Consider the following 11,631-nt stretch of genomic DNA (forward strand, 5'->3'; position numbering starts at 1 on the left):
TGGAGACTTTGGCCCGCATCGTCAAGGTCCAGCTGCCCGCGTACCTCAAGCGCCTACCGCTGCCCGAGAGCGTCGGCGGCTTCATCCGCCTCACAGGTAGGCGCGGGGAGCGGGACCCCCTTCCTGCCCCGGCGGCGCGGTCGGTCCTGCCAGGGATCCGGCTCTCAGCCCTCGCTCCAGGCATCGCTCGCTGTCTCCCGGCCGCGTCACAGAATGGGGAACCCCCAAGCCTTGAACTGCTGCTGCAGGGGGATGACCCGACAGGAGGTACAGGCTCCCTGTGGGGCAGGCGGAGCTGTCAGGATAAGGTGCAGGGACAGAGTAAAGCGTTCGCGACTGAAATTCCTCTGGGAACCGACGCCGGTGAGCCAGAGGCCGTGCGCCGAGATGGATTGGGATTTAGCCGGAGGCCTAAAGCACGGCTTCTTCCTCTTCGTCACAGGTCAAAGACAGCATCTGTACCGAGTTAAACCAAAGAAATCTTTTTTCTGGGAACTTTCCACATACATCAAGTTAGGATAGTTTTTTAATTTAGTAATTTTTGTAAGTATTTTCTGCGCAATGGAGTAAAAACACCAGTTCATTGATTGTAGCCCCATCACAGAGTGAACAAGAAAGAAAAGCGAGTAGTGGCGACTTCTGTGGGTGCTCAGTGCTTTGCACACTGAGGCTCTGGGTGCCCAGGCTCGGCGGTGAGACACAGGCGGCCCCTCAGGCAGCGTCAAGTGACAGGATTGGTTCGGTGAAGGACAAGAAGGAAGGAATACTCTCCACAGAAAGAAGTGGAAAAGTTACCAAAGTGCAGAATCAACCTTTTATCTTGCAGCACTAAGACCGTGACTTAATAAGACTCACTTTAATAGTGTTGGAAAATTGTTAAATTTAGAACAGGCACAGTTTATTTAAAGGTTGCTTTAAGCGCTTCTTTTTTTCCAGCATGTTCATGCTGCTTGTGAACTGCAAGCCTCACTATCTTTCTCAGGAGAAAGTAAATCTCTTTTAAATTAACTGTTCTTCTTCCACAACAACAGTCTCATATGAAAAAGCTGTTAATTATATTTACCAAATAGAGAAACTAAGCTGCTACGAAGTTGGGAGGTAGGGGAGGATAAAACATACTACAGAACAATGCAGCTTCTCCTGTTTCTAGTATTTAGCAGTTTCCTAAGGAAACTTATTGCCCTTGTAACCACAACTTGACTTAAAATTTGTTAAGCTTAGTAATACTTTAGTATCTTACTGCTTCACTTGTTTAACCGTGTCTTCCTGTAGGATTTTATTTGTGCAGTCTCTGTACTCATAGTGCGTAGTAGTAATATAATTTATTCTGAAAAGCACTGAAAGGTTTGGTCTGTAGACCAAAATCAGGACTTTGGGATTTTTACAGTGTGGTCAGTGAGGGAGAACTGTTTTGTTGTCACATTGTTTACGCCATTGACTTCAAGGTACTTGGCTGAATTTGGAGGGAGGGCCAGAAGCAAACAACTGACTTCTTAAGTGTAGACCAAACATATGAAATGTCAGTCCCAAAATATTAAACAAAAGTAAAAGAAGGAGCTGAGTTAGAAACTGCTTTGAGAACTGGTAGGATTTAATGAGAATACCTGAAAAATCAACTGCCATTGTTCTTAGTGATTTGTTTTTTTGATGAACGCTAAAGTCAGGAGACAGAGGTATATTTAATAATACATGGCTTTAGTGAGATCATTTTTACAGTTTAAATTTTTTTTTTTTTCATTACTGAGCTAGACTAGTATCTGCTGCTGTGCTTGCACATCTTCCTCCCAAGGTGAATATGAATGAAAATGAAGGGAAAAAGCAAAACTGTACAAGGTGCTTCAAGTTACGGCATAGGGTAAATGCAACACAGTGAGACTTTTGCAAAGGATATTGTAGGACACTGCATCATAGGCACCTAAATTAAAAATTATCATCTTTCAGTGTGTAAAGGTTATTGAAAGTCATTGAAAAGTCATTGCTCATTAAAGAGTCGTGTGCTTACTTGCACGCAGAGCTGCTGTCAGTCTTCAGTTTCATTTGAGAAAATGATTGCCTGAGCAAGTGCTGCTTCTTCTGTGTTGTTATGGTCTTTGTCCTGTCCTAAAATTACAATTGTCTAAGAGCAGGGGATTCCAAGTCCTGGGATTATTTTGCAGTGAATTATCATTAGGGAAAGACTGTTAGAGAAAATTAATGTTCCCTTTTGTGTTTGCTACTATTACAAATCACAAAATATATTCTTTGGCAAATGGCATACTTTGCTCCTTTTTGGGAAGTGAGAAGTAACATTGGTTTAAAAACATTTAAAGTGCATTAATATTTGCCCTTTGATCTATTGAACTTAATCAGGGACAAGCACTATGAAACACTGGGCAACACAGACCTTGTTTGCAAATGCAGGCCAGAATCCAGGTTTGGAACAGTGCAGTCTTTTCTTAACTTTTTTATTGCTTCTGTAAGCTCTCATTAGCTTGCAGGCAGATGCAACTTCTTTTTTCTGCAGTACATCAGTTGTAGAAACAACAGACCAAAAGTGAATGAAGCACCTTGGTTTCTTTATAGGATGTTTTATGGTGAGCTGGTTAAAGATCTGGACACCTGTTGTCTGTTGTGACCTTACAAAACCAGAATGAAAAACTTCTTGTTTAAAGAGAAAGACTTGAAAGAGATGTTAATATCTAGTGCATACCTCCTGAAGGTAAAAGCAGTGAGGGAGGAAGGAAAGAATGTTTGACCTTGGGTTTGAAAGTGGATATCTAAATTATCACACTGTGCTGCTCAGAAGCCTCTTTCAGTGTCTTGTCATTGCTTCTTTAGCCTTCCCTTCTCAAGTTCAGTGAAATGAACAGTGTAGTCTCATGCCAGTGTTGCTTTTTGTCCTGGAAGATGTCATTAAAATGGCACATTAAAATTCACCTCGAAACAGCAAACCAAACCCAGGATAGATCTGCTTATTCTGAAGAGAATATAATTAGTAAGTACTTCAAATTTTCATGAAGAATATCATCAGTTTACAGAATATACAAGCACAGTTTCAATATTCCTCTTGACTGTTAGTTAATACTTGTTAAAATTTTGGTTTGCAGTTGAGCTGTTACTGTAAGAAGCTGCTTTTGGGTCTGCATAGGGTTATTTCCACAAAAAGTAGCTGAAACATAAGATACCAAAGGAGTAGTTGATGGAACACAAGCAAGGAATATCTGCTTTGAGTCTCCTCTCAGTGACTGGTCTATACCTTTGTTCATAGCATATGTGTTTTTTTTGTTTTTGTACATGTTACTGTTGGACTAAAAATTATGACAACCTCTCCTTGAAAATATCTGTGGCCTCAGCTTTTGGGAATTCTCTGGTTTCTGATACTTTCCAGGACTTACCTTTGGGATTGGTCTCTATCTAACACAAGTCTGAAGGCTGACCTGTTCCATGCACTACTCTTCATTTCTGTCTCCAAAATCTGCCTCTCCCCATGCAGCAGAACCGATAAAGAATCTCCAGAATCAGTGTAATGGCTGAATTCTGAGTTGTCAGCTGTGGAAATAAACAGTCTTGTCAACTGCTCTGCATCTGCTTCAGAAAGGTATGAATAGCTTCAAAACCAGAGCAGTTTATACTTGTAGGAAGACATAATTACATTAGTTTGGATGAAGGGTTTTTCCCATCCCTGCTCATTCAGCCTAAAGATCTCTGACAGTGTCTTGTGTCTTATGCCTTAGAACATGATCATGTTGATTTTTCAGCCAGTCTTTTGGCCATAACAAGCCAGTTTATGATTAGTGTACACATGAATATAACTGGAGGCTTTCCAGAGATTCCCAGATTAGAAGTAAGCACAGAGTTTACTGGCTAGTGAGGACAAAACTGTTTATCAGCAGTTATCTTGGTACAAATAATAAATAGTAACAATTCTAAATAATAGCCTTGTAAATCCTATTCATGTTTATTTCTAATTTCCTTTCTCAGAGGTTACAGCTATCATGTTCCTCTTTCACTTGAATGAACCCAACTGTCTGTGAGTCATTCACTGTTCAGATTTTGATGCTGTATCAGAGTGTGAGATGTGTCCTTTTGTGTGTCAATCTTAGCCCAGTTATATCTACCACACATTTGTTAGATGCCCTGGTCCTGATGTACCTCTTGGAATGTCTATTGTCTTGGAGTTCAGCGTAGTAGCTTTGTAGAGATGCACATTTTTGCCAACAGTCAGGTTAAATACAAAGTCTGGAATTTTTTTTCAGTGACCAAAATTTTTTCCTCTCTTTTGAAATACATTCTGAGTCAGTCCTTCAGGTAAGGTCAGCAAGTGCATTTAGATTCCTGATGGAATTGATGGAGTGTTCTGGAAAAGTAATGATAGAAAAGGCAAACAGGCACTGCTGTCCAGGAAGCACAGGATTCTCTGTAGCTGAAAACATTTAAGTATCTCAGAGTCAGTTATTAATCACGGCTTGCAGCTTGTTGGAGGAACTAAGGAAAGAGTGTCAAAGATTAATGTATTGCAGTTGAGTCTTAGTGAATGTTGTAAATTGTGGTGTGTAGGGACTGCTGCAGGTGCAGTTGGGAAATGACTTCTGAGTCTTCTTGGAGTGCCTTTAGCATTTATGCATCTGTGATACATTTCTAGATAAATGCACTTAATGTGGCTGTCACATCAAGGGCAACAAAGAACAAAAAATTAATCCCCAAAATTATTTTCATTACATAGTCTGGTTCTAGAAAATTCAAGTCCTTAAGAAAAATCCACTAGATTCTAACTGGAGAAGTATTAGCCTAAACATGCATTTTACTACTAATATAATAAAAGAAAAATGCCTTTTCTCAGGGCTACAACCCACCTGGCAGCCTTAGCCTGCTCTGTTGTGTTTTCTTTCTTGTACCTCTTAATTTCAAAAAAAAAATTGTAGAACAAAATCTTGCCATATTCTGACTGTAAATAATTTAGAAGAGTAAGTTGATTAGTGTCTTGTCTTAAAAAGTGCTTGTGCAGCTATTTGTGCTCCAGCTCGTTATACTTTTTTCTTTTTCTTCTAATATATTTTTAAACTCCCTTCTGTATGAGTGTTTAGATAAAATATATTCTCCAGAAATTTAAAAAAATGCTGTCAACCTTTAGTGCACCGTGGTATTTAAATTGCACTGGAGTACAGTCACAGCATGTTTGACTGGAAAAGTGGATCCATCTTATATGTATAGTCTATCTATCTGTATATATATAAATAAATGCCAATTATTGATGCATTTCTTTAAAAGTCCAGTAAGTCTTCTCTCACCAGTATGCCTAGATTTATAATGATGTAGCAGGACAGCCAAATTGGCAGTAGATACTTTTATTTTTTACCTGTACTTGAAAGAAGTTCCTTACCTTGGTTAAACAGGAATTTTCTGTGACTTGACCTACTGATCTTGGGTGTCTTTCTTTCTCTGTGTTGTAGAAATTAGTTGCAGATCCCTGAGCAAACAGAGGTCTGAAAAATAAAACAAAAAAGATTGGTGAAGGTTCTGCCCGTGCTTTAGTTGCCCATTTTGGTAAATCTTTGTTTTGTATTTATTGTCTTCCATTTAATCATCTTCTAGAGTGATAAAATTCAATTTCAGATGAAATTTTAGGAGTCAGATTTTTACATTGGCTGGAGGATATCGTAGGACTGTATTTTTATTTTTTTTTTCTTTGAGACTCACCAATGGAATTTTGTTTGCCCTGAGGGCCCTGTTGACTTAGCAGCCCTGTTCCACATCCTCATCCTAAGCCATTTGAAAGTAGGTGATGCTGCACCATCCTGGAGTGGTGTCAAGAGCCACCCTAAATCTCACTTATCTTTAGTTTCAGAATGGCTGCGGTTACTGCCTTTCCTGGGTGTGCTGGCCTTGCTCGGTTACCTTGCTGTTCGTCCCTTCCTCCCCAAGAAGAAACAGCAGAAGGATAGCTTGATTAACCTCAAGATCCAGAAGGAAAATCCCAAAGTGGTGAATGAGATAAACATTGAAGATCTGTGCCTCACTAAAGCTTACTGCAGGTGTTGGCGTTCGAAGACGGTAAGACTTTGTGCTACTGTAGGATTAGAGATTGAAACTTGCATAATTTTATCAGTGCTTTGGTGGTGGATTGCTCTGTGTTGAGCTGTTGCCTTTGTCTGGAGTTGGAACATGTTCCTGAACTCTGCAGAATGGCACAAATGTATCTACGTGATGAGAGCACCTGTAGAAACTTGAAAGAAACACAGTAGAGTATTTCTAGAAATGTTTAGAGTGACTACACAAGAGTAGAATAAAACCAAGCAAACCTGTTTTACTATTTGGAAATATATTGCAACTAACTAAAAGTTTACTACTCTTGTTTTGCAAAATACGATGCTTAGAAAGTTGTTCATATTAGAATGAAAATAAGGCTGGGCCTTTGTTGGTGAGGGAGATGACTGGTTGGGATATTCCATATCCCCCAAATCAACTAGATGTAAATGAGTGTATTTCATCTAGCCTCAGTTTTCATTTTCTGATTCAGATTTGAATGTCCTGACCACACTCTGGTTTTGTTGTCTCTGAACCAAATGCTTTCCTTTTTTAATAAAAACAAAAAATTCTACCCTGAAGAGCTTACTCAGTTATTCTCACTTTGGACTAATCACTTCAGCCAGGTATTTCAGTTTTTCTTGAAAAAGTGCTTTCTGGTTGCAAATGACTAGATATATTAAGAGCACTCTTACCAGTTCCACAATTAATCCATCTGTAGCTGTGATAGCTGCTTTGTTTGCTGTTCTTTCATGGAAAAGGCTTTGTCCCTGACTTTGTGTCTAAGAACAGCTATTTTAGGATCTCACAAACTTAGTTACGCATTAACAGTGTTTGTTTTCCTTAATATCCTGTGTCTGATAGGAGGCAGGGAGTTTGATGTTGAACCAGGACATCACAGGAGGAACTAGTAACATTATCAGAGTGCTCAGGGGGTAGGAATACAGAAATCACCATGCACCTGCTGTACAGAATTATGCTAATTCCTTGTGTATGTTTTTTTTTTCAGTTCCCTGTCTGTGATGGCTCCCACAACAAGCACAATGAATTGACAGGAGATAATGTAGGTCCACTAATACTCAAGAAGAAAGAAGTATAGCAGATACTTAATCTAGCTCATGACTGAAAAAAAGTCTTTTCTACTGTTGTAGTTGCAAGGGACAGCATTTTATTATGTGATTGGTATGATTTAGTTTCATGATTGCTGTAGATTTCTTTTTGGAATAAACTGCCTTTAGACAGTGATGAATTTGTCACTGTTTTGGTACCGTATTCTGAGAAGAATTTTGTCTGCTTTGTAAAACTGTAAAGTACCTATCTGTAAATAAGTCGTTTATTTCAAGAATAAATTGACTTTCTACAACTAAGCATTTTTTGTATGAACATACAATTACAAAGCTGTCACTGTTTCAAGTGATGTAAGTGTACTTTTCTGTTGAGTTTGTTCTGCTGAGAAATCATGTTTTACTTTGTTTTTCAGGAACAAATTTAAGTGTACTTAAGTGGGGGAGAAAAAGATAGCAACTTCCTCCTTTGTGAATATATATTCAGGCAGCAGATCAGTGTTTAGTCATGCAAGCTGAAGGTCTGGCCTGCATGATTCCTAAGTGGGCAGTTTGTTGGTCTTGCACAAAGCAGCCCAGATCAGACAAATCCCACACCTCTGGAAAGGTTCACACAGCATCCCAGGTGGAATACTAGCAGTTCCAGGCCATATATAAACCAAACTAGTGGGCAGGTCAGCCACCAATATTACTCCTCTATTTTGGACCCTGTGATGATGGTAAGGAAACACAAACTTGTCTCCTGCAAGTTCACTTGCACTATAGTCACTATGTTTTGCAATGGGAATTTTCAAGGGATGAATGGGTTAAGAGTCAGAACTGAAGATGCAGAGCTGAGCTGTTCTCTTGACTTGTTACCCATTCATAATTCTTATTTAGGTAAGTTAGAAGGTTGCTGTGGTGAGGCTTAATTTTGAGATGCAGATAATTACTACTTACCTAACTGCTAGATTTCCAATTAATTATTCTAAAGTGCTTCATTCTCTTATGAAATAGTGTATCCATCAGTTTAAAAATAAAAATTTGGTCCATGCTACAGTTTTAGACAACAGTACCATGACAGATCTCACCCATCCCTTAACAACATTTCATTTGACGCATTGTTAGGTGGGAAGCCCTAGCGCTGTTGCCAAAGCTGATCACCACAGTGCTGAAACAGCAAGCAAGTCAGAAAGCTGTTCTCATGTAAGGGCTCTTGCAGCAGCAGTAGAATTAAGGTAGATCAGTCTTCCTCTGTTTGTGACAGTTTTAGGTTCCAAAACCTCTTACCTTGCAGAAAAAGATGGCAGATTAGGATGTGACTGTGTGTGAAATGCCTGCTTTTACCAAGTGTGTAACAGAACCATGGTGTAATGTATTTTGTTTAAATCTTCATGGTGGTCTTACCTTAATGGATGAGCAAACCATAAATGTATTAGGATATAAGCATTTTTAATAGAGAAAAATATATAAAGATGTCTTATATTCAGTTTTTCACTTACAGATGTATAAGAACATCAAGCCCAAATTCTTGTGTTTGGTGAAGAAATTACTGTGAAATGTAAAGCCCCGCATCTGACTTTTTTTTTCAGGTTTTAAAAACTAGTAAGTCTACTGTAGCAGACTTAGTAGACACAGGCCTGTATGTGCTTCCAGCTTTTATCAGGATGCTTTTGTATTCAAACAGTTTGGTTTCCTCTGAAATCACAACCAAACCTGTTAAATTAAAACAAACCATCTTAGAGTGAGTAATACATGTGAGTAATAAAACATGGTTTTGTTTCTCCCAAAAAGCTCCTTGAAGAACAGGGTAAGGTTTAACTTCTTCACTCCATCTTCAACACAGCTTGATTAAGTATTTTTTCTCTTTACTTGCTTTTAGATGAGGTAGTTTAACAGCAATCTACAAATAGGGCTATATGATAAACAGGGACAGTTATTTTGTTTGTGCTTGTATCTGTAAGGGAATGGAACAAATTTGTGATTTTACAAGAGCAAGTCACAGTAATTTTGTAGAAAGGACATTGTAGTAATTTCCACAAGGTAATAATGTAATGAGAATCACAAGCAAATAATCATTTTCTTGCATTTCAAAATCTGTCAAGGTAATACTGTCTCATGTCTGCAGAACTTTCTGTAGAAAATCTTGAAGAATTTACCAGTCTGTTCTATCTAAAATCTACAGAGATAGATAGCTAAAAGCTGAAGTGCCTCTACAGCTCTGTATCTTACCAGCAACTGAGAAGTTGAACCAATCACCTGACTTTTCTAATCTAATTGGGAAGCTCCACACACAGGAATAAAAAATTTGCCCTAAATGCTAATAAAGACCAGAACTGAGGTTGTGGGACCAGGTCTTCAGTCTTGATGGAAAATCTGAGGAAACTGAAATCAGTGTATTGTGACACTCTACAAGAACAGCAAAGTTTTCCTTTTCATAATAATTTTGAACATGGTTATAAGAGACTAAAAATAAACTTGTAAAACAGGTTTAGAGAAAGGTGTCTGACTTGGGGCAACTACTAGACAAAGTAAATGTAATTGAAGTGCAATTGGCCAAAATTTTGATCTCTTGCACTCTTTATTTAAAGCAAGGCACAGAAACGATCATTCATTTTGTGACTGTATTACACCATGACTGTTTCACAGTTAATTTTAGACTTCAGTTTAAATTCCACAAAAAGCTCAGTTTGGCTGAAAAAAGAGAGTAAGCAGTGATTATAATCACATCATCATCACCACATCCCCTGGCCTGTGACTCCCTGCTTGCAGACAGACAATTTCTGTCTTTTCCCATATGCTGCCTGCTATAACTGCCAGATGCTGGCTGCTGGGAACACTTTCTGCTGTTAGACCTTTCTGCTGCAGAGGTTCTTGTGAACCTTCTGGACCAGCACACTCAGAGTTCCCCACACTATGCCTGTGATTATGTCTGCGTGACAGTGGGACTCTGGTTATCTGTTACTGTGCATTGTGCTCTAATATTTCCTGCAAATAAGAGACTACTATGGCATAATGATTTTATTGGCTTGAATTTATGCTTGAATTTATTCAGTAATGATTTTCACAGCATTTTGTTAAAAGGGAGGTGATCTTTAATGTCATGCTTCACCTGTACTCTGATGAAAACTGAAATCTAATCTCTCAAAGTTAGTTGCTATTTAAAAGCAGCTGAAACTGTTATGATACTGAAAAAGCCCAGTCTCTTAAGTTCTTAGTTCTGATCATTTAATGAAAAGATGCAAGTGTTTTCTTCCTTTCTGGAAGAAAAGGAGAGGGAACATTATGAAGCATTAAAGCATTTAATTTTAGATCTGCAGGTCTTTGTAATAGCTCTGACCTTATACTTTTTGAAGATTTAATAAAAGCTGGGGGAAAGGGGTCTCATGAGAAATACCCACATAAAATGGCAAGGAAATAAAAATTTATTAAATCTCAGATTAGCAAAAAAGATGACGAGTTTCATTGGTATAGCTTATTCAAGCACTCAGAATTGTGGACATGATGTATAACTGAGAGACTGAGAGTGCACTGAGGTTAAGGGAATGAGTAAATCCCATTTATGAGATGATGTTTAGCTGATGAGGAAGTATTAGAGGCTATCACAAACAGAGCTCTTCATCAGAGGTTTGTTTTCATACTTAAGGTTGTGTCCAAATTTAAAGGGCTGTAATCCTTACAGCATAACACTTCTGTTACTGAACACATTCCAAATTTGGCATAGTGATCCCTATGGAAGGGTTCTACTTTTATAAAAACTTAACAAAAAAGTGAACTGTAAGTTTTACTTGGGTAGAACTATTTTATAGACAGTCACATATGAACTGAACATTGTATTTCTTCATCTTGTCAGTTAGTTTAACCAACATTACAATTTCCAGATACTTAGCCTTCTATTAAAACTACACGTATTTCACAAAATCATAGAATCAATGAGGTTGGAAAAGACTTCTAATATTATTGAATCCAGCCTATGACCACCATGTCAACCAGACCATGGCTCTCAGTGCCATGTCCAGTCTTTGCTTAAACACCTCGAGGGAAGATGACTCCACCACCTTCCTGGGCAGTCCATTCCACTGTTTAACAGCCCTTTCTGTAAAGAAATTCTTCCTAATGTCCAACTTAAACCTTGCCTGGTAAAGCTTAAGACTATCCTCATCCTGTCACTGGATGTGTGGGAGAAGAGGCTGACCCCCACCTGGCTACCTGCTCCTGTCAGGATTTGTAGAGCAGCCAGGTGACCCCTCAGCTGCCTCTTCTCCAGGCTAAACACCCCCAGCTCCCTCAGCCGCTCCTCACAGGACTTGTGTTCCAGACCATTCCCCAGCTCTGTTGCCCTTCCCTGGACACACTCCAGCACTGCAATGCCTTTCTTGTAGTGAGTGGCCCAGAACTGGACACAGCTCTCAAGGTGAGGCCTCACCAGTGCCGAGTACAGGGGACAATCCCTGCCCTGCTCCTGCTGGCCACACCATTGCTGATCCAAGCCAGGACTCCCTTGCCCCCCTGGGCACTGCTGGCTCATGTTCAGCTGCTGTCACCAGCACCCCAGGTCCCTTCCCACTGCGCAGCTTCCCAGCCA

At 39.3% G+C, this 11,631-nt stretch overlaps 1 protein-coding gene across 1 annotated transcript in view; it reads left to right on the plus strand.

Moving 5' to 3' along the window:
- The window catches only part of CISD2 (CDGSH iron sulfur domain 2), a 9,010-nt gene extending 1,597 nt beyond the window's left edge, over nt 1-7,413 (plus strand). The window contains exons 2-4 of the mRNA XM_015623646.2: nt 6-96; nt 5,819-6,030; nt 7,013-7,413. Coding sequence (XP_015479132.1) covers nt 6-96; nt 5,819-6,030; nt 7,013-7,102 — 393 coding nt within the window. The 3' untranslated portion in view covers nt 7,103-7,413. The remainder of the gene's footprint in view (nt 1-5; nt 97-5,818; nt 6,031-7,012) is intronic.
- Nucleotides 7,414-11,631: the final 4,218 nt, after the last annotated feature.

The sequence above is a fragment of the Parus major genome, chromosome 4 (genome assembly GCF_001522545.3).
Source record: "Parus major isolate Abel chromosome 4, Parus_major1.1, whole genome shotgun sequence".
Lineage (NCBI taxonomy): Eukaryota > Metazoa > Chordata > Aves > Passeriformes > Paridae > Parus > Parus major.